The sequence below is a fragment of the Anabas testudineus genome, chromosome 11, assembly GCF_900324465.2.
Source record: "Anabas testudineus chromosome 11, fAnaTes1.2, whole genome shotgun sequence".
In the NCBI taxonomy this organism is placed as follows: Eukaryota; Metazoa; Chordata; class Actinopteri; order Anabantiformes; family Anabantidae; genus Anabas; species Anabas testudineus.
Window position 1 is genome coordinate 11,276,847 of NC_046620.1, and position 25,819 is coordinate 11,302,665.

At 39.9% G+C, this 25,819-nt stretch overlaps 1 protein-coding gene across 1 annotated transcript; it reads left to right on the plus strand.

Moving 5' to 3' along the window:
• The first annotated feature begins 3,327 nt into the window (after window positions 1–3,327).
• On the plus strand, window positions 3,328–24,618 carry necab1 (N-terminal EF-hand calcium binding protein 1). The gene is made up of 14 exons (XM_026347051.2): window positions 3,328–3,385; window positions 3,677–3,897; window positions 5,089–5,113; window positions 6,417–6,525; window positions 10,133–10,158; window positions 10,439–10,536; window positions 15,561–15,697; window positions 18,882–19,003; window positions 20,072–20,148; window positions 20,576–20,623; window positions 22,146–22,258; window positions 23,255–23,332; window positions 23,503–23,594; window positions 24,082–24,618. Exons 2-14 carry the CDS (start codon window positions 3,811–3,813, stop codon window positions 24,108–24,110), a joined length of 1,041 nt encoding a protein of 346 aa, XP_026202836.1. The 5' UTR covers window positions 3,328–3,385; window positions 3,677–3,810; the 3' UTR covers window positions 24,111–24,618.
• Window positions 24,619–25,819: the final 1,201 nt, after the last annotated feature.

The window sequence follows — 25,819 nt, forward strand, 5'->3', positions numbered from 1 at the left end:
TGTATCTCTCCTCTCTGTCGTCTGTCCCTCTCTCTCTGTCGTCTGTATCTCTCCTCTCTGTCGTCTGTCCCTCTCCTCTCTGTCGTCTGTCCCTCTCCTCTCTGTCGTCTGTCTCTCTCCTCTCTGTCCCTCTCCTCTCTGTCGTCTGTATCTCTCCTCTCTGTCGTCTGTATCTCTCTCCTCTCTGTCGTCTGTCCCTCTCCTCTCTGTCGTCTGTATCTCTCCTCTCTGTCGTCTGTCTCTCTCCTCTCTGTCGTCTGTCCCTCTCCTCTCTGTCGTCTGTATCTCTCCTCTCTGTCGTCTGTCCCTCTCCTCTCTGTCGTCTGTATCTCTCCTCTCTGTCGTCTGTCCCTCTCCTCTCTGTCGTCTGTCCCTCTCCTCTCTGTCGTCTGTATCTCTCCTCTCTGTCGTCTGTCCCTCTCCTCTCTGTCGTCTGTATCTCTCCTCTCTGTCGTCTGTCCCTCTCCTCTCTGTCGTCTGTATCTCTCCTCTCTGTCGTCTGTATCTCTCCTCTCTGTCGTCTGTCTCTCTCCTCTCTGTCCCTCTCCTCTCTGTCGTCTGTATCTCTCCTCTCTGTCGTCTGTCCCTCTCCTCTCTGTCGTCTGTATCTCTCCTCTCTGTCGTCTGTCCCTCTCCTCTCTGTCGTCTGTCCCTCTCCTCTCTGTCGTCTGTATCTCTCCTCTCTGTCGTCTGTCTCTCTCCTCTCTGTCGTCTGTATCTCTCCTCTCTGTCGTCTGTCCCTCTCCTCTCTGTCGTCTGTATCTCTCCTCTCTGTCGTCTGTCTCTCTCCTCTCTGTCGTCTGTATCTCTCCTCTCTGTCGTCTGTCTCTCTCCTCTCTGTCGTCTGTATCTCTCCTCTCTGTCGTCTGTATCTCTCCTCTCTGTCGTCTGTCCCTCTCCTCTCTGTCGTCTGTATCTCTCCTCTCTGTCGTCTGTCCCTCTCCTCTCTGTCGTCTGTATCTCTCCTCTCTGTCGTCTGTCCCTCTCCTCTCTGTCGTCTGTATCTCTCCTCTCTGTCGTCTGTCCCTCTCCTCTCTGTCGTCTGTCCCTCTCCTCTCTGTCGTCTGTCCCTCTCCTCTCTGTCTCTCTGTTATCACCATCTCTGTTTATTAATTTTTTTCCAACCTCCAACTTTCTCTCATCTACTGTTGAGTCTCTAATTTTACTGCCTACGATCCACAGAATCGATTGGCTAAGTGAAGTCACGTGGGATGGCTTAACTCGCATTCAATTGGCCAATGCGTTCTCGCGTCCACTTAATAACTACCGTAACGATCGCAATAGCTGCGGCGGTTATAATTAAGGTGTCCCGCTAGATTTGGAATCAAACGTTCGGTTTGCTCTGTAGCTCCGGGTCCGTATGGGACAGTTTCTGGGTCCGGATCCGGACCGCGGTCCGCCTGTTAGTGACCCCTGGTTTAAAGGATCCTTTACATGAGCTCCCCTTTAGTCAGAGATATGACTGAACTCATGCCTGATTACCATGTAACTAAGAAGGGTGAAGTGAGGTGTATAACCTACAGTGACGATGGGTGTCGTAATGAAGTAGAGAAGTTCAACTCTGAAAATGTTCTGGAAAATATTTTTCATTAGGTAGAGGAAACGTTGAAGAATTTCAAATTTTACAACCTGCAGTTGTTAAATACGTATACCTACTATATATAGTTTTTCCCCTTTAAAATGCAGTTGTGTACATGTGGGATAGCATGAAATAACCTCAGAATTGTGGCTCATATTAAATATTCAGTTCAGTAAACACAGTACAGTATCAGTCATGGTATAGTACAATTACAATAGTACTTTATAGCAATATTAGGTAAACAATCTATTCATAAACTATACTGAAGTTAGTAGCGGTGGACAAAGTCCTCACATCCTTCATGCATGTAAAATTCTTGCATTCATTTTTTTATTTCACATAAAGTATCATTGATAAAATATACATTGTGTGTTCCCTTTTAGAAAGGTCCATCATTGTACAAATAATATCACTGGACTACTTTTACTAATAAATTAACACGTAAGCAGTATTTATGTTAGAGCTCATTTTAACTGCTTTCCAACTACTGTTGAATTGTTTACTGCATCATTTCTACACTGCTCGTTAGTCAATGTCAAATGTTGATGTGACAAATAAAAACTGCCAAAGTTTCCCTCTACGATGTAGTAAAGTAGATGTATAGTAGCTGAGAACAGCTGCAGAACAAAGTTAACGTACATAGTGAAGTTGCACCAATGAAAATGAGTTGTAAATTGAAGCCATATCACGCTAGGGGCAATTTTAAATTCATGAATTCTTGTTAAGAAACTTTCTAAAACAAATCTTACAAGATTTAATGTATGAAGAAGAGTTTACATTATTCTTCTCCTACCTTTATTTTGTGTTTCTGAGAGCGTATATTATAGCAGCCTGAAGGGATTTTTCCTGCTTGGCAAGCTTACCATAAATTCATAATGAGGGGAGTGAAGCAGACAATATGTGCATTCATGCATCTACCACTGCTCACCGCCTGGCTCATCCAGCTGTGGGTAAAAACTGCCTTTAGGTGGCAGTCCTAAAAAAAAAATCTTACCATCCCCACTGCCACGAGTCTGTCTCAAAGGCTTTCTCATTAGAGTCTTAGACTACTGATGCTTTATTCATATAGGAGTTCAAGTGATTTGTCCAGTGAGGTTTTGTGATTTGTGTATTGTTGTAACACTCCACTAGATGGAACCGTTTCACAGTTTTACAACTGATTCAAGTGGCTTAGAGCTTTCCTCAGGATCATTTACATTATTAGTTGTTGAATTGAATGCAGATGAGACTTACATTATCATACACTTTGGACAAATCAACAGAAACTGCAATACTTATTTATATATTAGTATATATAGTTTTAAGTGTCTAAATTACAACGTGAGAATCAAGTTTAACAAGCTCTATGAGTGTATTGTTTTTGTTTAAGATTCTGCAAATGCATTTGGAAACCCTGTAGAAGTCAACCAGGCTGTGAGCTGACAAGTTAGTCTTTGTCAATCTGATATTGACATGTTAACATGATTTAAAAAGACTGGATTAACTGAAATGATCTTTTATCTGGATTAGTACTGCATGTTTTAACTTACACAAGTTCAAGTAGCTCCTTGGCCGTATAGTAATTAACACTCTTATCTGTAACTAAATGTAGCCTGTCGTCATTGCACTTGTTACAGTGCTGTTTTCATTTATACAGCTCTAACAGTGCATGTTAATTAGCCTGTTTACCACAGTAGTAAAGCACATTTTTATTGCACTGAAGTCAAGGTGGGCTCGTTCAAACCAAGAGGCGCAGCAGCAGCAGCAGCAGCTGAAGCGAGGACAGCGCTGTTAAGCCAGACCGACACAGCCAGGACACGACAGGAAGTAGGGAGTTTATTTATTTATTATTATTTATTTATTTATTTTGTCAAAATAATGGTTCACAAATTTCAGTGTTGGTTATAAAAAAAGGTGGTGTGTGTCGCCCTAATGCAGGAATAGCTTTAACATTATCCACACATATTATTATTATTATTATTATTATTATTATTATTATTATTATTATTGTTATTATTTCATGTCTTATTATTATTATTATTACATGTCTTATTATTACTGACACCAAATCGAGGGCTGAATTGTAACTTTACGTCACATACAACTCTGCGTCGGAAGTGTGCTGCTCGGTGGTGTCTGACTTGACGACAGCACGGACGAGTCGCGCTTTCTGACCAGTGACCGTGATCACATCAGGAGCTCCAAGCGGACACATTCCTCTGCAGTTTACAACCGGACACACATTTTGCACGATGGATTGTTCAGAGGAGGTTCAACCTGCGTCCGAGGAGCCCTGCGCTCAACTGGAGCTAAAAAAGGGAATGTCTATTTTTATTGATGTAAGTCCTTTTTAATCCACACTTGAGAGCAGCAAAATGTATTTCTTGTTAGTTATTGATGCTCACACTGAGGTGTCGGTCTGATTTGTTTATCAAGTGCAGAAAGAAGCAGATTATACGAATTGATTTTACCCAGATCACAGTAAACAAAGAAAACACACACATCTCTTAATGCTTTTCAAGAAAGGTGTTGGAGCTTTCTCGTTCTGGTTTTACTGCGTTGCCATCCACCTCAGTATCCACCACCTAATTACCTTTATTCACTGTTTCATTCACTTGTGATGATCAAGTGTCCCACTGATGCTGGACAGGTGTTGCATCTCCTGACACTGACTGACAGGGAATGAAACCAGCGAGCTGGTCAACACACTGTTGCTTCTGTTGTGTCTTGATGTCTCCTGGATGAACTCCAGCCTCGTACATTTTGTCTTGAATCTTTGATTTTGATGCTTCTGTGGTACTGGGATGTCCACTTTATGAACAGATCTACTGGGTGGGTTGGGGGGGGATCATTCCTGTTTTCATTAGATTAATCAGTTATTCTGGATTATTCTCTTATTCTTATTCTTATTTATATTATTCTCTATATTGGGTGTAAAAGACTAATTAAGAAGGAATGATGTGCTGAGCCCCAGAATCACTGTCATACCTGGTCTTATGTCCAACCAGAAATCCAAAACCAGGTCTTCTAAAGGTTTATAAAGTTATATCAAATAGAATTAAATTTCATGGATAAAAGATTGTAACGGGTAAAAAGAAATATACAGGAGACCGAGGAGGTCGAAGACAAAAAAAGCAACAAGTGTTGATTAGGAGGTAAAGCACAAATAATAGGTGTAGGGAAGTGTTTAGGTTTCCACTTGCACAGGGCTGTGCAGTCAGATTTAGACGAGCTCAATCATGTGTAAATAGAGTCAAAGTCTGTTCAGACACTTCTTCACAAGTACAAACGTGAAAAGAGGAGAAAGTGGGCAATGCTATTTTGAGGTTGGTGGTTCGAGCCTTTTAAAGCTGATGTGGTCATTGCCACTGTGCCTTTCATCTCCTCTGGACTCTGGGACAGCTCTATCAATAATTTAATGACTCACTGCTTTAGAGAGTGATCAATCGTCTGCACACACACACTTAGTTTAACTTTGATCATGTGAAACCATTTTGACATCATTTTTATTTCCCTTTTTCCCACCACAGATTTTGCGGAGAGCCGATAAGAATGGTAAATATCGCACCAACCAGCTCCTCCACTCACATACAAACACATTCTCATCTGTCTCTGGCGTCACTTCAACCCTCGATTCTCATGTGTGAAAACAGATGCACTTTCTCAATGAAATTCAGATCATGACTCTCTGCTGATACTCTTTCAGTTTCCATGGAAACAGGAAACTGACCATGCCCGATGAGCTTTACTATCAGAAAATCTGAAGAAACACATCACAAATTAGTGCAGTTAGACACTTTTATCATTTCATGACTGAGAGATTTATAGTCTAGCTGCAGGTTAAGGGTGGATTCAGCTGTTGTTTCGCCTCTACTGCTCTGCTGTTCTGCTTTATCTGTGTAAAATGAACATTTTAAAACATGCTATATATGGAATGCAAATCAATATAGGTCAAAGAAAGATTTAACCTCCTTTTCCTTTATTTTTGGCAAAGGCTAATATTCATGACATGCTTCGTTATACTTTAAATGTCCATCCCACGCTTGGAATGACTTCAGGTCTTGTCATGCAGCATGCTGAGAAGTCACCCCTCATGTTTGTTTTAGGGTTGTGGAAACTGCAGCGCTTAAATGTCAAGTCTGTTCCAAGAAAAAACGAAACGAAAGTGAGTCACGGTGTGCATGTGTGTTTAGGTGTGCGTCTTTGACATCCTTTAAATTAGTGTCTTGCTCATGGCGTCTTTAGCGACATGACAGTCATACTGAGCGTCACCTCCAGAGCAGGTCAGCAGTGGCAATTTAAAGAGCAGCCGCCTCATGTCATGGAAAAAAAAACAGCCACTGGTGAAGTCAGAGCTGTGTGGAAAACATGTCTGTTGTTGGTTAGCTTCATTCGTCTGAAGCATATTCACTTTGGGGATGCTCATACTGAAATTGTTTATTTTCACCTCATGAATTTTTCATACAGCTTTTATTCTATTCATAATTGCAGCGCCTCAAAGCATAAAAATGCTACAATCAAGTTGGTCTAATGAAACAAATGGTGTTGACCTTCTACGCTGACAGAGTCATTTACTGCACTAATAAAAACAAGGCAGAAATCTTCCACCGTGGAGAGATTTCAGTTTTATTGCTCCATCTTCAGAAAGAAATTTAATCTGCACACTTGATGTCTTTTTGCTGATTCCTGCAGTTTATAAAATGATGCATCTCAGCTGGAGTTTTTCTTTAAAACTTTGCTAAAATTCATTAGATATTATTATATTAGATATTGGTCACCTCACCTCACTGGTTGCTGCACCTGCGACTGAGCTTTGCTAACACTGTTCTGAAAAGCTGCATTTGTGCTCCGTCCCCAGACGATGGGAAGCTGTCCTTTGACGAATTCAAAGCTTACTTCTCTGATGGAGTCTTGACAGCCGAGGAACTGAAGGAGCTCTTCCACACGATCGATACTCATAACACAGAGTAAGTCAGTTAATTACTTGATCCTTTTATTACTTTATTCCTTGGAGGACACATTTGAGACATGGAGAGAATCTTCTTTGTAATTTACTAAAGTTAATGTGTTGTTCAAATGAATACTGTCACCATGTGAAGTAATGAAGCCTTGGAGTTTGATAATTACCTTTTCTAAGTCGTCCCTGCATACAACCACCCAATTCTTGAGAACACAATTTCTAAGAAGAGCTGAAATTTCATGAGAAATCATGTTGTATTTGCTTATCGTTGTATTGTAACAGTGACAAGAATATAATATGACATATTCAAAAGAGGGTGAATGTTGTCATATACAATATTTATACAAACCGGTTCACACTGAATTTTCTAGTACTCACTTGTAGACTAGACAAGAACAGTCCAGACAGAAATAAACAACTCAAATCAATCTCTATGTCAGTCTGCTCACATTTGTATGTCTTGAATTAAAGGCAGACTTTAGATGTTTATATTTGTATCCATCACACAGTATCATCTGAGAGTGTCCCCGAGTTCGTTCTGCACAATGACAACTTCAAACATGCAGCCGTAGACAAGAGGAGCAGGAGTCCTATCAAAGATGAAATGCCCCCCACAAGTTGAAAGATCAGCAGCACAGTTTTTGATGGAAATAATGTTTTTAAATAACAAATTATAAATTACATGCAGGTTAGATTAACTGGTGAGTGTGAATCTTCGTCTGGTCTGTGTTCAGAAACCCTGCGATAGAGCAGTGGGCTGTCCAGAGTGCACCCCACCCTGCCCAGTCACTGCTGAGTAGATTTTATTATTTAATAAATTTATTATTCATCTAAAGGCTTAAAAAAGTGAACCCAAATGTCATATGCATCAGCATTTAATTTGACCTGAGTTCTCGGTGTGTCTACATCAGACAGTCAACTGCAAACTAGTGCACTTCCTGATTGTTCCTGTTGCAGAGCTTTGCTCTGTAGGCAGCCTGTAGGACACTATGTCAACTCCTGTTCTAGGAATCAGGGAGATCACTTTCATGTCAGGAGAACAAACACAGGCTGGCAGAAAAAAAAAAAACTTTAATGGAAATTCTGAAGGTAAATAATAGCCTAGACTGGAATCACATCACATCTCATGGAAGAGGAATGAATGCAGATGAAGGGTGCATTTATCAGTCTTTGTAACTATTGTCACAGTCCAGCAGCTTTGAGATGAGGAAGGGGAGCACTTAAAGCTGTGTTAACTGGCTAAAGTAATCATGCTGACTTGCTAAAACAAGTGCATTTGCACGCTACTGTATATTAGTAGGGGCACATAAGAAATTTGATATTGGTTTTGAAGGTTCAGTATATTTGTCATAAACTTAAAAAGTTATTACAGTAGCTGCTGTAGTGAGGTGTACTCAGTGTGTGTTCGGTGCACCTCAGCATTACTGTCAGCTGTACTTACATGTGCAGCAGAGCATGCACAAAGTCTGCAGCAACAGTCTAGACCAGAAGAAGTCAGTGAAACTTGCTTGTTGTCACAAATAAACTGAGAGCTACAGGAGTTTGGGTTCCAGATTTTTTTAATAACAATTTGTCAGATAATATCACATTAGTCATGTCTGAGGCCAATTATTTGTCCAGTGATAGAAAATGTTGAAAAACATGAGCTTGAAACACTATTATAGAAAAATATTAGTTATTTTATTTAGAGTTGATTTTTGTGGAAGAGATAAAACTGAAGTGCTGCTGTAACCTGAAGCTGAAGCTGTTTCTCTGAACCTTTAATGAATTTAAATATCACTCTCTCTGCACTACACTAAGTCATTTACTGACTGGTATGATTAGAAGATCAAATTTAATTTTAACTTGGTGTAAAAAGCATTTTACAGTGCACTTTTATCCATTACCCAGTTCCTTGTCTCTATGTTAAAGTATATCTGCAGCAAGTGCATCTGGTTTAAACACGAATAAACATCGTTACTGCTTCAGTAGAGAACATCAGTGGACTAAACCAGAACGAACATGTGCCTCCTTCTGTGAAATGAACACAGAGACGGGCAGATTGTGAGGCAGCAATTTGGAAGTCTGATATTGAATCCTGTTTTGATTATAGAGTGAGTCACCGAGCTCGCAAAGCACAGGCTAACCTGCTCAGGTCGATGCCGAGCACTGAAAGATTACACAATACTTCAGTTTTAAAATTATTGACGTATTTCACTTTATTATCCCAAACAGAAATTGATTTGGAGGAGGTATATGTACACACACACACACAGGCAGATACACAACATACACTACAACAGACAAACTAAACAATCCAACACACATTACAGCGACATCCCACAAAAATGTTTTAAAATGTATAAAGAAGACAGACAATATACATTCAAACATCAAATAACCAGGTGATTTACTGAGAATACAAATATATTTAGAATCTGCTACTCAGTCGTATTCAGTCCCTCACTTGTATGTGTGGCCCAGTGGTGGATAGTGTTCGGTACTCGGTTTAGTCTCTAACCTGACCTAACTCCTCAGTTTGTGTCTCCATCTCTGTGGCTCTAAGTGTTTTTTCCTGTTTGAGGGAATTGATTGCTGCAGCACTTTGGAATAGTGTTTGAACCAGTGTTACTTCAGCCTCCTTCACTACAACAAGGACGTGTCCTCTGTGTCTTTTGGAGCTCGTTGTGCAGAGAATACGATGGTTTGTTTTCCAATTTGATTCACTCACTGCTTAACCTTTTCCCCTTACTCTTTACTGGTGTCTCTGTTTCAGAAACAAACACACACACACACACACACACACACACACACACACACACACACACACACTCAGACCTTTCTAAAACACACAGACATTAATCTCACTGAGCTCAAGTTCCTGAACAGCCTCTGTTGAGGAATTCATTTTGTGGCACACTTGTCTCTAACACAGACCTCCGGAGAGAAAAGCAACTAAATTATTCAGTTATTTATCAATTGATCTGTACAGGAAATATTTTTACAGAGTACAGTACATGCAGAGGTACACAAGTACACAAGGTACACAAACACAACACTCAAGTAGAAGCATATGTCTAGAAAACATTACACTACAAATAGAATTAGTTTTCTTTTTACTACAATAGTAAAAGAAAACAATGTTTTTAAATAATGTTATTTTGATGTTAATAATATAAATGTGGAAATTTAGTACAATTGATGACATTCCAATATTGTGATAGTGAAGTAAAAGTACAACATTTTCCTCTGATTTGAAGTGGACTTAAACTTAAATGTTAGACAAAAAAATGGAAATGCTCCAGTAAAGTACAAGTACATTAAAATTGTACAGGACCAGGGTAAACATATTTAGTTACAAACAGGCAGCAACAAATCAGAGGGTCTGGAGCTGGACTCTGAGATGTTACACCAGTACAAATACAATCAAACACACAGTTTTAGAAAATTATGCTATGTAAGAGCTGCTGTGGAGACTGGAAAGACACTCAACAACCAACATCTATTATCAAGAATACAGGAGCCTCAATATTATTTTAAAACTAGATGACATCATCTGGAGGAGTTTTTATTGGACATCTCCTGTTAATGAAGTATATTTTGTATTTCAATCTTTCTCACTTTTTATCTTTCAGCAACTTGGACACCGACGAACTCTGTGGTAAGTGGAGCTGCTTTGAATTTCAGTACCAAGAAGAAGTACTGTTCTATAGCTGGATCCTGCTTTACACCTCACAGGAGCCACAGATTCAAACAGTATCTGACATTTTGTCAGCTTAAGGGAGGAACCATGTTACCATGCAGGGGACTACATCTACTACATGTTAGATGTAGTCCCCTGCAGGCTCTGTGACTGAGGTGTCGGCACTCTGCTGAAGCCTCTTCCTGATTATTTAACTGACAAATTGTTTCTTTCCATTTTTTTTCTATGTGCTGTTAAGAGTATTTCTCCCAGCACCTCGGTGAATATGAGAATGTTCTCGCAGCCTTAGAGGACCTGAACATATCCATACTGAAGGCAATGGACAAAACAAAGAAGGTAAGATTATACCAAGCAAATATAAAGCTGTTTCCCTTGACAGGACACACAAGGGGTCAATAGAGAGTGGAAAACATAAGTCAGTGTTGAACTGGGTCATATGTGGTTTTTGTTTAGAATATTAATATATTAAACTATACTAATATATAGTTTGTGAAGTTACGTTATTACTCACGTGAGTTTGTGGTGTGTGTATGACCAAATTATTTCTCTTTAAACGAGATGATCTTTGCAGCAAACTGTGTCAAATTTCTGACAGGAAAACAAATTTGCCCTAAACGCTGCTGCAATGATGATGCCTTTCTCTGTTCATTGTGCAATGTCTGTTCATATTAAAACTGTGTATTCATGTTCATTTACATGTACTGTAACACTCTCCCACACGTCCCCGTGCTGCACAGTTTGACATCGAACCCCGAGCACACAGTGACAACACTAAAACAGATGTTTGATTTACTCACAGTGTGGTCCGAGCTTCATGCTGCAAACCTCTCTCAGCATGTTCCTGTGCTGCCCAGCTGGCTTCCTCAGATCTCCCATTAGTCACATTTCCATTACAGAACCATAAAGGACAAGCCAGGTCTCATTCATGCTACTAATTAACCCCCAGAACAATACATGATATGATTCCTTTTGGACTTGTGGCCAACATATGTGAGGAAGTAAATGGCCTCAGTCTCCACCACCAAACTAACATAGCTTTTGATCTTGATTTTGGCTCCGATCCTCCTGACTTTTTTCTATTATCAGAAAGGTGAAGAAGAAGAATGAGGGTGGTGAGGAAGCAAAAAGGCAAACATACACAGATAAAGGTAAACAGTCAGAGACGACAAAAGAAAAACAGGACAAAAGGGAAAAAAGATAAAGAGGAATGGATAAACGTTAGAGTGAGGATGAGAAGTGGCTCATGAGATCTGCAGGAAAAGCTTATTTTTCTTTGCACCACTCTCTTTTACTACAGTATCTCATCTGGCAAATATGACACATGCTGTGAAGCTCAAATCGCCTCTCATATCTGCAGCGAAGCAGACGCGTCCCATTGTGGCTGCCTCAGCAAGAGCATGTGGGAGTCAAAGCGTTTAATTGTCAGTGGTAGTTCTTTATTAGCACAGAAAGAGGTAACTCATGATGACATCCAGCATCAACACGCAAGAACTGTGGTGATTAAAAAATAGTAACAACAGATAAATGTTTCAGTTCGGTAAATGTTGTGATATTAAATACAGAAGAAAGGGCGTAGTTGGGGGAAATACTTTTCATAAGGTGCATGTCAGACATGGTGTTGAAATAACAGTAGAAGAAAACCAGTCCATAATATTTCATCGCAAATGAAACATCATTTTCTAAACATAGATTTCCAAAAAGTTTGACCTGCAGGAGCACAGCATTGAATTACATGTGCCTGAAATTCGACATCCACTTCTTCAAAGGAAATATCCCGTGAAGATACTTTTGCAATCCCTCTGCAGTCTTTCATAGGCCTCAGCATGCGCCAAGCTGTGATAAGGTGTGAAAATCAAATTGCACCTCAAACCATTTTCTGTTCTCCAAAAGAATAGTTGAGAGCAGGACATGAGACAGCATGAGAGAGAGAGAGAGGAGAGGCAGTATAGAAGTATATTTCAAGGTTTAAAAAAAAAAAACTAGAGGGATTATTCACCTTGCTGTGGATTTTTCAAAAGCCGTAAGTCAGATCTCATGAGCTACACAAGAAACAGAACATCAAATGGCTCCTCAGTGTTGTTCCTGCTCAGACACACAGTTCAAAATAGATACTCTATCTCCGTTCAAAGAGGACAAACCATGTACAATATGAACAGTTTTTGACTGGTCAAAAATACTCACAATCACAGAAGTACACAGTAAAGGGTGCACTGCTGACTTCTCCCATCCTAAAGTGTTAACCTCTCCAATCCTAATTCAGATCTATCCCATTTACCACCACAAAAACATCTATGACGCTAAAATGAGTCATAGCATAGGACAAAGATAAATGTGATCAAGTAATAGTTGAGCAAGAGAGAGAACAGATGCAGCATGAGCCACAGATTAAAGCTCAGTCGTCTCATTTCAACTGTATATGAATTGGAGTGGGTGGATGTGTGTGAGGGGGAAGCATGTATGTGTGAGTATATTCCTGAGGTGTTTCCTTTTTTTGCATTGAAAGATTGTTGATGTGTGTGCATGAGATAATTTGTGTATGTCTGTGCATATACATCAAACATCCATGCACACGTGCAGGTGGGGGGGGTGCAGGAGTGTATCTAAATCAGAGCCAGGCACGCATCTGTATCTGTGCAGAGACACTCTGGGTTTTTATTTTGCACACATATTCTTGCCAGAGCTTTTACAGACTTTCCACACACCACCACCCTCAGCTCTGCCTTCAAACCCTTTCGTAGCAGATCACAGGTGCTTCTCACCTACAGCTGGTGCATGTTGCTGTGTCTCACACTTCAAAGACGCTGTATTATTAAGGCAGTTCTCAAAATATGAAACTTTTTGATTTAGGAAAACACAATTAATTAATCATCAGGTTTGGAGCCTTAAATTTCTGCAGACTAGGTAGGTACAGTAGGTAGTGTAGGATAGTAGAAGTGTAGAAATGCATTTGAAGCCACTCAGTTCTCTAGTTGTGGCAAATTATCAGAATGACCTGAATTTCAGAATGTCATATTCCAATAAGATTATTTCTGACCTTATTTTTAGGATTTGCAAACAGGGTTTAAAAAACTACTCAGGTAAAGCTATTTGACAAAAGAGTGACATATGATTGTGAGGCAAACTGGAGAGGACAATATGTAGTTTTAGTCCTGACTAAAAGGCTTTAACGGCATGATACTGGCAGAAAAAATAAGGTCGAAATAGAAAAATGTAAAAACTACATGCCACTGGCTCCATCAAAGCACACAACTGACCTTTTGTACAGCTGAAAATAAAAGGTCAGGAGAAAGGCAAAAAAGAAAAATATCAGGCAGACCTTAAGCTGTTTTAAATAGCTGTAGATGGTGAGGTGGACACACACACACACACACACACAAAGGTACAGATCACAGGAGGTAATTTGTGCTCAGATGGTAGACAGGAGACTGACCTTTACCAGTTTCGTCGTGACTCACTCTCAGTGTGCATGAACGTGCAAGTGTGTGTTTGCTGACAGTGAGAATGTCAGGGGATCAATGTCCAACTGATCTATGACCAACACAGAGTCAGAGTTGTTGCGACGCTCATGGTGTGATAAATTTCAAGTATTTTGTTCTTGTGGAAAACAGGTTTTTGATTCTCACACTGTAGAACAGGCAGTTCAGTCCCCGGTCTCTGTTGATAATCGAACCGACGGGAAAGCCTGATGATCTGTCCTGCTGAGAGTTCGACTAGCTTGCTTCTAAAAACACTGTAATTAGTTTGTGTGTGTGTGTGTGTGTGTGTGTGTGTGTGTGTGTGTGTGTGTGTGTGTGTGTGTGCACTCTCCTGTAGCGCTATAAACACATGCAGCTTCTCAAACCATCCTCATTGCACTTTGCCAAAAGACAGAAACACTGAAATATATTCCTTTGACTCCCTCTGACTCTCTTGGCGTCTCACACACACTCACATGCACATTCTTCTTCATGCATTAGTCATTCTCTAATCTAACTTGCATTAGCGTTTCCCTACAGACAGCTCGATGTTAGTCGAGTATACAAATATTCAGGCTGCTCAAAACGGTGGGAGCAGGTGTGGCGTGCAAACAGCAAACTCTGCTGTGCCGGGGCTTCATTCACTCCATTTTGATTATATCCAAAACAACACTCAGCCCTCCTGCCCAGGTCCAAGCAGAGCAAATGACACCTGTTGAAAATGTCATTCAGTTTCATTTTTCCCCATCAGCTTTCTAAACAAACATGTCCTTCACTCACAAAATGGCAACTCAATCAGAAATGCTTGCCGTTGAGGATGGTATTTCTTTTAGATTGTGATTACAGTTGCAGGTTATTTTTAAAACACTTTTTTTCGTAATGGAAAATGTAAACACCTGTTGTGCCATATGATGCACTATCACTAGTGCAAACTATCAGATCAGTGGGACGTGTAAAAAATGTCAGGATGCATGTTTTTAGACTGGACTAATCAATATTTGATTGCCTTTGTTTTACAGCCCACACTTATTGTTTAGGTTCAGTCTGCTCCCATCAGTATCATTTTAAAGCAGCTGACTGCACGTTACCTGCCCAGCAACAAACAGAAGGAATAGAGAGGTTGACTTGTGAAGACAGTGGAGCATTAGCAGCTAAAGAGTCAGAGATTTCCCTCAGGAGTTGCATGATCTGTTGCTCTATGGCAGCTGCCAGTTTTTTTTTCAAATGAGGGGAAATTTCCATTATCACTGATTTAAGATGGAAAGTTACCTTAACATTCATTAAAAAATATGTTCATAATGGCTTGAATGAATCAATTAGTTTTTAGTTTGTGTGAAGGAAATTGGATAAGACTCCCTGATTTTGCTGCCATTAAAATGAATTATTTGAAGCTCTCTGTCCTTCATGTATACTGTATTTGTTATGTATTTATATGTACTTGAATATTTCCATTTTGCTACTTCTGCATACATAAGTCCATATGATACTTTTATTACACTACATTTATTTGATAACTAGACTTATTAATTACTTTTCCGTATTTGATTAATAATACAAAATACTGTATAATCATGAAACATTTTGGATTCACACTGAGAAATTTACAAGATACTTGTATCTATGTACAGAAAATCAATCTGCAATTGTTCAATTCGCTGCTACTGACTAGCAGCAGGATTAAAGCAATGAACACATGCCGTGATCACATTCAAAGCTGGAAGCTGCCCAGTACAAGCACAGTCTGACTGTGAGAGAAAGATCTCCAGGGAGGAAACTTTCCGTCACTAGAGGGAGGCCCGGACGTTGACTGGCGCTTGGCTGGCATGAGAAGTTTGTCACAGCTCTCCTTGTTCTGCCCTCCTCTCCTTAATCGTTCCTCCTCCCACTCCTCCTCTTGACTGACAGGATTATCAGGAGTCCACCCACCTGGAGCAGTTTGTGACCCGCTTCCTGCTGAAGGAGACGACCAATCAGCTTCATTCACTTCAAAGCTCACTTGAGTGCGCCATGGAAACCACAGCCGAGCAGACTCGCCAGGAGAAGTAAGAACAAATCACTCTGGTCCCTCGCACACACACACACACACACACACACAGACACAGACAAAGTGTATTGTACAACAGCACCCATAATTACCGTTCTCACAGCTAGTGTAATAATTTTATCCATAATCACGCACACTAATTTACGTCCCACATTTCAGACTAAACTATGCTTTCATCCAAGGTGCCATGCAACAGCACAGGTTCTCACCCTGTATTTTATAGACCACCTGCTCTTCCCTGTAATCCAGCAGATGTCTATAATCCTTTATTTGATCTCTGCGCAGATCTTATGGGAAAATACTGTACAGTGAGGAAAGGCTAATTAAAAAGACTTGTCATGCATAAAACATTGAGGCGATTACAAGAAGGATGATTGTAATACTTTGCATACTGAAGTAAGAATATGTCGCCAATATTGAGACAGATAGTTTATTAGTGGAGCTGTGCTTGGACAACAACAGTAATAATTAATGAATTATATTGCTTTGCTAAATGATTGGATGGATTTATATATATATATATATATATATAACGTGTTTGTATGACAGGTCGGGGATTAGAATATGAAGTTAATGTGGTTACGACTCGCATATTAGTATGTTTGTAAATTGGCTGCCTGTGTGTGACTATTGATGATCAAACCTGAGGCACTTGTTTCTGAGAAGGCTGTGTGTGTGCGTGCCATGGCCCCTGGTGTGTTCGGTTAAGTAGCTGTGATGACTCACCAGTGTGCAAGTGCACAATATAACATGTACAGTTTGTGTTGTGAGGACATTTTCGTTGGACATCACACATCCAAAGGGCTGATTGAGGATTGTTACTTGTGGTGGTTAAGGTGGGGGTAAAAGGTTAAGGAATGCAGCCCTGTATGTGAACCTGTGTCCTCACTGAGGTACCATAGCATCATCAAATGCGTGTCCAGCCCTGTAGGTAGTGTCTGTGTTCATGATGTATTTAAAGAACAGGTGATGACGCACAGCCTTTGCATCCCGTCACCTGCCTGAGTTCACATTTCAGCCGCAGCTTCAGCAGCTGAGCGGTGCTCTGCTGCCAGCTTCTGCTGACATTCAAAGGAAGACAAACTTTGCCTATAATTCTCTATCATCATGTTGACCTGTAAGCCATTAAAATATTTCTAATTAAAAGTATCATTACTCACAAGCCTACGTAATTGCTGGTTCTTTCTTAATGGGTCCATGTGACTCAAACAAAGCTGTAATGGTATAACCGTCTCTGAATGCGGCTGAATCACTCTACGTGAAGTGACTACACTGAATCACCATTGTCACCGAACAAGTCGGGAGCTTTTAGCAACACTGCTTCACTCACAAGTGACTAAGAGAGCTGCTGTCTGCAAAGCTGTGATTGACAAGTGTGTTACTTCCCACATAAAAGACAAAGCAATCATAACTCTGTTGTTAATTACAGGTTGCTGCAACAGTAACCTCATGCCCAGTGCTTGTAACTAGCTACCCCTCTCTGAAAAGCCACGCTTGAGGAACATTTCCCGTGTATTGCTCTGTTCTTCCAAACATCTAGAGGAGACAGCTGCTTCTTTGATGGCTTTAAATAGGTTTTATGAGATCATGTTTAAGAGTGGGACGAGGTTGCAAACAGATGGAGGCTCACACTAACGTGTCAGGGCTAAAGTTTTGCTCTGTATTCATTAAATTACGAAGTTCACTTTAAAAGTATTCGTTTTCTCTCTGTACAGTGTAGGAACCATCATCCAAAACAATTCTCCTTTTCTCGATGCATGATTGAGTACCATCATCATCTTTCAATAAAGCTTTATTAATTCTGAGAAAGGATGTACAGGGTTGTTCATCAGTGATTACTTCTCCAGATACTGAGATTGCTTTAAAATTCAGTTTGAGAAAGAAAATACAAATATCTTCTTTCTTTCACACACAGTTGGCTGTTTAGCTTTTAACCTGCTCTCCCTAACGTTCAACTGTCATGAAGACTGTTGGAGAACATGTTAATGGGGAGGCTGCTGATCTTTTCTCCTTACCGAGCTCAGACAATTACAGCAAATAAAGTTGGTATCAGATAACATGAGTCATCCAGTGGGACCCATCAGTGGTTCCTCCTTATCCAATCATCGGGGATGTAGGCAAGTTTGAGAGCAGCTAGTGAATTAATTATAGGCTTACTGGATTTCTCTCAGATGTGGAAAGGAGCAATTAAAGTCTCTTGTAGGTGGTGTTATATGAAGCAATCACAGTCCTCTTAACAAAGGGAGATCATTCTGAATACACTCATTGGATTTTAGGATTTTAGAACAATCACAGTCACATTTCTTTACATTTAAATTGTAAGAATTAAATAGTAATCTGTACATGATTACTGCATAGTTAAACCTAACGACTGCAGAATCTTAAACTTCATTTTATATGGTTTAAATGAACTAGCTAAAGACATGTTGTCTACTAAGTGTCTCAGGTGCTGGTAGGAAGGTTTCACTATGTTTGGATAAAATCATGTTATGATCATAACAACACATACTGTACACATAATAAGTGCATGCTTACTCTATAAGGTCTTAAACTGTACATAGTAAAGTGCCTTGAGATGACGTCTGTACTGATTTGGCACTATACACTTACACTTTTGAAAGTCAATTGACAATTGAAATTATTTCACCTGTACACACACACACACACAGACACCCTAAGATCTAAAAATATGGGACCTAACCACTTGACAGCAGTTGGATAAATCTTAGGAGATGTCACCCTGTGGCTGCACGAACCTTGTCACTGGCATTAGCATCACTCTTTGACCAACATGCTAAGACATATATTTAGAAACCAGATCTTCATCTCAAATTATAAATCCTAAGCCTTGAAGTATTACTATACTATATCTCACTCTGTTATTACAAAATAGATTTTTCGCTACACACAAATTACAGCTGTGTATGTAGTAAAATAAATTTCATGACTATTGTATTTCTGTTGATTCTTGGGAATTAGTGGTTAGTCCAGATTTTCTAAATCATGGGACAGATTAGTTTTTCTGGTGTGTGCAGTGCAGGACAGCAAAAAGAACAAACAGGTCATATAATTATAATATGAGTTCAAAAGAGGATGGATTTTGAAAGTCATGCAGCTTATGTAAAGAGAGTAAACCAAAATACGGCCATGTCTGAATATTAATTGTCCTCTTTTGACCCCAGACAGGGTCCGTTGAAGCCAGAGGTTTTGTCCATCCAGTGGTCGGGTCGTCGCTCCAATCGGAGGCTTCAGAGGAACAATAGCCTCTCTCCCAACAACCCGCTCCTCAGTCTGGTCAATTCAGGTGTGGTTACATGTTCTGCGGTCTATATTTCATTAACTCAAATTCTCAGGACTCCTGTTTCTCCTGTTTCATCGCTCTTCAGTCTTGAGTTATGTCAACTCGTTGCTGGCAGGACCAGAAAAGCTAATTGGCCAGAGTCATGGTGTCAGAGTCAGACCCAGAGAGCAAAACACAGGAGAGGAGGTTGTGTAGGTGCGGGAGAGAAAGTGAGAGGTTTGAGGTTGGTGGATATTATGGGATGTCCGTGTCTGGACATAATACAATTATGTTTATTGCAAAGGTGTCACTTCACATTATTTTATGCTCTGAAAGGGAATGCTGCATGTAGGAGATATTGTTTTATGACATACATCTCAAATACAGTCAGATACTCATCCTGCTACTTGTGCACAGATTGCAGTTTGATGATGATGATGAACCGTCTGGCTCACAAGCACACGTCTTCTGCACCGGCTAATTTTAACTTAAGTACTGGGCACTGCAAAAAGCACTAAACAGTAGCTAATATAAAAAAATTGAACACGAATAGACTGGATTTTATGAATGTGTCTTTCTTTAACATACATGCTTTAGTTTATGGTGCTCTGTTTTTCATACAAACTAAACTTTCTCGCAAAAAGAGCAGAATCAGGGGACAAATAAACTTTGTAAGGATGTTCGTTTTCTGCTCCTTCAAAAGTCTTTTATCCACATAAAAGGTACTTCCATTTTCCCAGCCAGCTTGTTGTATGTATTTATCTATTGTTTGCACACAGTCATTTCTCTTCGTCTATTATGGCACCAGACACTGTTGCTAGGGGATCTGTCAAACAACTGCAGAGTCTCTATAAACTTCCATTACAGGCCTCAAAGCTTTTTTATTGATTGCCGTGGTTGTGTGTTGCATCAGATGAAAGGAAACATAGAAATGGCTTCTGGGCTACCACCACTAGCTTCAGCTTAAGCAATCAATGGTGGGAAACGTCTTGAAAATGCATTCAGTGCACGCAGCACTTTTCATCCCTTCACCTTTGACGTTTACTGTTTCTGTCTGAAGTCCGTCCACCTCTCTGTGTCTCGCTCCTTCAGGTATTTATGATGAAGACAGCCAGTGGATTGTGCAGGTCAACAGACTGCAGAAACTCATCGACCGCCTAGAACAAAAGGTAGCTTTGTTTCTTTCAATCGGCATTTTTACCTTCTTTAATTTTCTTATTCTTTATTTTTCCTGCCCTTGGTTTAACACACGTTTGTCACCTCACATCATGCTGACCATCTGGTCTTTACATCTCTCTCTCCAATTAACCACAAATGATGGCTTTTTGGATTCACAAACAAATCGACTCATCCCAACAACACGTGGACATGTTGTATGTACAGTGTATGAGAATTATGAGCTGCATACAGATGATAACAGCTGTTGAAATCTGTTGTAAACAGGACATAATGTTTTAGAGGTTCTTACTTTACCTCTGCAAGTTAAAGAAATTTAGATGCAAAACAGGTTGACTATTCAGCCATGTGCTGTTGGATATTTACACATATTTATCTCTATTAGGAAACAACTGCTGTGTATTTCCTCTTGTTCTGCAGGAGATTCGCCTGGAGCCTGTCGAAGAGGAGGTCGTGGAGAGCAAGTCGGTGTGTCTACTTGTTTTTCTTTGGTGACCACTTTGTGTCACTCAGTTCTCACACAGTGGCGTGTTACTGAAAAAGAGGCCACGCTGGTAATAAGCAGTCAACGGTTGCTGTAGCAACAGCAGGCCTAAAACATTATTGCCCTCCTCTTCATGTTTAATCTTTGTGTTTAAGGCTCAATATTCAGTGTTGAAGGAGAGGCTTAAAGTCAATAAGGAAGCAGACATGGGGGAATTGTGAGTGTGGTGGAGAGACAGAGTGTGTGTGTACGTCTTCATATGTGCTTGTGCTGCCCTTAAGGAAATTCCTAAGAAATTGCTTGAAACAGGACGTTTTTCCCCATGTGCGAGTGTGTTTCGAACTGTGTGTGCAAGTGTTTGTCTGTGTTTAACCTTAGAGTCCACAGCAAAGGGAAACCGTCAGCGGCGCATCACTCATTTCACGGCTGATGAGCGGCTCAGTGACACAGAGCAGAATAACACACGTGAAGGATTTCACGTCAGTTCAACACAGACACATAAAGAGGATGGAGAGCATTTACAGAGGAGGGGAGTTTGAAAATAATGAATCCTAAACCATCAAATATATATGAAATATAATTTTGGGGTCATTCCCGTGTGAAAAATTCACATTCACACATGGTGACAGATGATTTTCAGCATGTGAAATCTACCCTCACATGTGTTTCCATGAACATTACACACCAAACATGATTCACAGATAATACACCCACACTAAGTGATGATAAGTAGCTGCAGATTTGACTGTAATTACTTGACCGTAATTACAGTGGCAAGAATAAAATTCTAATTACCTGCTTTTCTGAATTAATTGATGTGATTGATTGATTGTTTAACACTGTGTGTGATTGGGAATCAATGTGCTGTTGTGTGAAAAACTGTAATTATCCACAACACAGTGCTAAACACTCACACAATGACCCTTGTGTTGGTGTGTGAGTGACTTTGTTTCTTCAAGATTAGACACTGACAGAGACCTGAGGTGTTTTATCAACCACACACACACACACACACACACACACAGACACACACATCATTAACACATTGTGTACCATAGGCCAGAGGGCAGACCATTCACTTCCTGTTCACGTCAACCCCTCTGCCCCTGTCAACAAATTCTGATCATCCAGGAATTATTAGCAGGCTCTCCATTGTCGTGATTACGCCAGATCTTCCTGGCTATAGTTTCCTGCTTTGTGCAATGAGATGCAAATGCTTGTTCACCTTCAGGTACCACAGCATCAGGAGCACATATGCGGGCTAATCTGTAAAGAGACTGTTGCCAGGACATTATAATTATAGATTGTGTCAACAATCCTAGAGTTCACGTTACAATTAGTCACAATTAGTCACCATCTTTCTGCTAACACACTCAGCCAGTGTGAAATCCTGCCAGGAAATTTCAGATCAACCCTGAGCTCCGTCACATTCTCTACACATCAGATGCAAACCCTGACCCTGACTTTCTTGTGCCTCTGCCTGTTGTGTGTGTGTTGTCTTCACAGCACATCCTGATAGTCCAGAGGCAGCTCTCGGTGCTGGAGGAGGAGCTGGAAGAGTTTCGTTTGGCTCTCAGACAGTACATTGAGTGTGCCTGCATCCAGACTGGATGTCTACAGTCAGTTTATCTCTTTATGCACTTTTGACCAGAGATGTACTGTTATATATTTACATGCTTTCTATTTTTTAATATTATTGCAACCAGCTTCATAAAGACTAGTAGGAAATTCAACAGAACAGTAAAAAAACAGTCCCTACAGCAGAACAAACATTTGTTGCATATCCATCGATCTCTACTCTGTTGTTGAAGACTCCCATCAGACTCCCAGGTCAATAGAAGCTGCCACATGTTGTACTGGTTGTTTCACCTTTCAGGTCATTTGCGTTATTTTTACTTATTTTTCCTTATGTGAAAGGATAAAAGGCATATTCCTTAAAATACCAAGACAATGAGAAAGAAGTCCTAATCTTTTAGGACCTGTAGACATGGGGACATTGCCTTATACCTTACTTAAGTAGTAGTTAAGTTAAGTAGTTATTTTGCGTGTAACTTGATCATCCACTCCACAGAGCCGTTTTGAGCAGTGTCCCTCTTCTTGATATGAATGATTCATTTATATCATAATCTCATTTAGAAATCTTCAAGAGATTAAGAGGGAAACTGAATTAGTTATAAAACTTTAAAAATAGAAACTAGGGTTCGGTTTAATGAATATAAGAATTCACTACTCTCCTGTCCAAAATCGAGCTTTAGCGCTGCATTATGCAAAATTTGTGTATTCAGCTCTGTCACCTTGTCACTCTGTGGCAAACTTCAGTTTAGCAGAACAAATTGAATCACTCACAAACAAAATCCAGCTGCCTGAAGGACGGGGTGACATTTGCAGGTTTTGTCATAATAGGTTCTTTAAAAATCCAGTCATGTTAATTCGTGTTCAAGTTAAAATGAGACTAAAACAAACTTAATCGTCACAATTCGAGGGTGAAGCCACAGAAAAGATTATTTGACAGCTCCACTTTGCCTACATTCAGACAGGCTGTGTTGGGGGACATGATGTAGCACACTAATTAGCGATTGCATCACTTGTTCTCTCTCGTGTTCTGCATTCGGCAGCATCGCAGTTCAGCGGCTGGCAAATGAATCACGCTACATTCTCTATGAATTCTGGGAGAACAACAACGTGTGGAAGAAGTAAGTGTTCAGCAGCTGCGTGGCCTTCATGGCTTTAACTACACAGAGAGGTTAGAAACAGAACTAATCTGCAATGCAACTTAAGTTGTCAAGTAGAAAGTAGCAGAAAAAGGTACATTTTACACACCCGTCATCACCAAATGTCACATCTTCTCATTTACTCTGCTCAGTCACCTGCAGACCAACTACAGTAAAACCTTCCAGAGGGGGAACGTGGACTTCCTGGAAACTCCTGAGACCATTACCACCATGCTGGTTCCTGGTGAGAGTTATCATTATGTAAATGTAACTGAAGCTTTGTTGTAAAATGTGTTGTTGTTATATTTTATTTTATACCTCTGGGGCTAATGGTGTAAAAGACATTTAACAGTCAGATAACCATTCCCCTCTTCCATATTTGCAGAATCAAATAAAAAAAGGCTTTTACTACTTTACATTCATAATATGTTTGCTATTATTCATTTTATCGCATTAATTTTTCCAGCACTCGTTTCCTAATCAGTTGGCCTTGTGTTTGATTTTTCCTGCATTGTTGTAATGAATTGGTCTTAATTCTGTGTAACAAATATAATTGCACACTTCACATACCCCCCAACAAGGACTCAAAGCAGAGGGCAGTGCTGAATAAACTGGTCGTAGATACACACAACTACACAAAGCACACAATGTACACACAGTGAGCTCAATGTCGAATTGATTGGGGTCATATTTCCGGGTCACTAAATGCTTTTTCTGTATCTATTTCACAGCATCATGGTGGGTTCTCAACAACAACTGAAAGAGGAACACAAGTAGACGGATGCAGAGTGGAAACGAGTCAACACACCGGGAAGTGACAAACGCACACATACACACACTAACTCAACACAACTCATGTAATCGTGGTGATCGTAGTATCGATTTTATGACCTCAGTGTTCCTCCATAGTCAGGTGGTAGCTGAAATAGCCCACGTGTGTTTGTCTAAAAACTCTTAAACAACGCTCTGACATCCTGAAAGCAATGACATCATCAGACAGAATCCCATCTGATGACATAACATCGTCACATCACTGTTGTTGACGTTACATCATCTGCAGCCCTGGGTAGACAATGAGAGCTAAAGAAGCGTGTGTGTGTGTGTGTGTGGGAGTGTGTGAGTGTGTGTGTGAGGGGGTGGGTTAACTATATCAACTGTAGCAGCTCTGGGGAGCTCATTAAACCTTTATTCTGTTGTTTCTGTATTCAATGTGTCAAATTGAGATGTATAACTGTCGGTCATAAATAAAAAGATCATACTGTTGTGTATCCTGTCTGTGACTCTCTTTTGTTCTTCATTTGGAAAATATATTCACGTTTTAGACCTTGTGTTTAGTTTCTTTTGACAGAGAGGGAATTATCGTTCAGCCTGTTCAGCTGCATCAACATTCGTCCTCACAGTGACAGTTTAATGTAAATATATGGTGGTAACAGCTCAGGTGTTCATTTGTAACAGCTTACAAAGGGCTTATTATCTCACTCTGTGTGCACCATGATGCTGTGATGTTCAAGTGTGACATCTACACTTAGAGTGTGTGTGTGTGTGTGTGTGTGTGTGTGTGTGTGTGTGTGTGTGTGTGTGTGTGTGTGTGTGTGTTTAAAATTGTTCAAATGATTGGATTTGCCGCCACCTAGTGAGAAGACAGCAGAGCTGCAGCAGTAATGACAGTGTTAACGTGCAGAAATGAAATAGAAAACTAGAAATGACTCCAGTAGTATTTAGGACAAATTGATTAGGTGTTAAATAATCATCTAAATCACACATTCTCATTTACCAAATAATAATGATGTTAAGAGCCAAATGTTGCTAAAAAACAATATAATAAATGCAAAATCCAAAATATAGTGATGCTAAAGAGTAAAGTGGCTTCTATACTAATAGGAACATTAGCTGTAAACTACATTTCCCATGTAAACTTGGGTTGGGGTTAGGGGGTTAGGGTATATTTATTCAAGCATTCAAGCATCAAGTACGTGACTTAATAGTACTCCACTGGAAGCAAATAATAAACATTATTTAAAATTTACTATAGGATAAAACGTATAAGCCCTAAGAGACTGATTGCTCTAAGAATCAATCCAGCTAAATTACTGATGTCAAATAAGGATTTTTAACTTTATTGAACTTACTAACCATACTCTTAATAACGTGAATGTGCAAATTTAGTTTTGCTTTTTCTGCAGAAATCTGAAATGTTTTGCTTTAGGCAAAAGTCCAGAGTATTAGCATAAAAATATACTTCATTTACCGAAAGTAATCAATCCTTTTTCAGTTCATGAAAACAAAATCCATTGCCCATTTTGCCCTTTTATTCTTGGTGCATAAACATCACTAATGTCGCAGATGGTAAAGGTGCAGCTAGTGTTACTGTTGCATAGTCAAAATAACTAGTAACAGAAACACACATCCTGTTTGTTTGACACTTGTCTGTGTCTTCACAAGTCAGATTAGTCCAAATAAGTGAAGAGA

Coding starts and splice junctions, on each gene's coding strand:
- necab1 (XM_026347051.2), top strand. CDS start 3,811: ATGGATTGTTCAGAGGAGGTTCAACCTGCGTCCGAGGAGCCCTGCGCT. Junction 3,898..5,088: donor GAATGTCTATTTTTATTGAT/GTAAGTCCTTTT, acceptor TTCCCACCACAG/ATTTTGCGGAGAGCCGATAA. Junction 20,149..20,575: donor TCGACCGCCTAGAACAAAAG/GTAGCTTTGTTT, acceptor CTTGTTCTGCAG/GAGATTCGCCTGGAGCCTGT.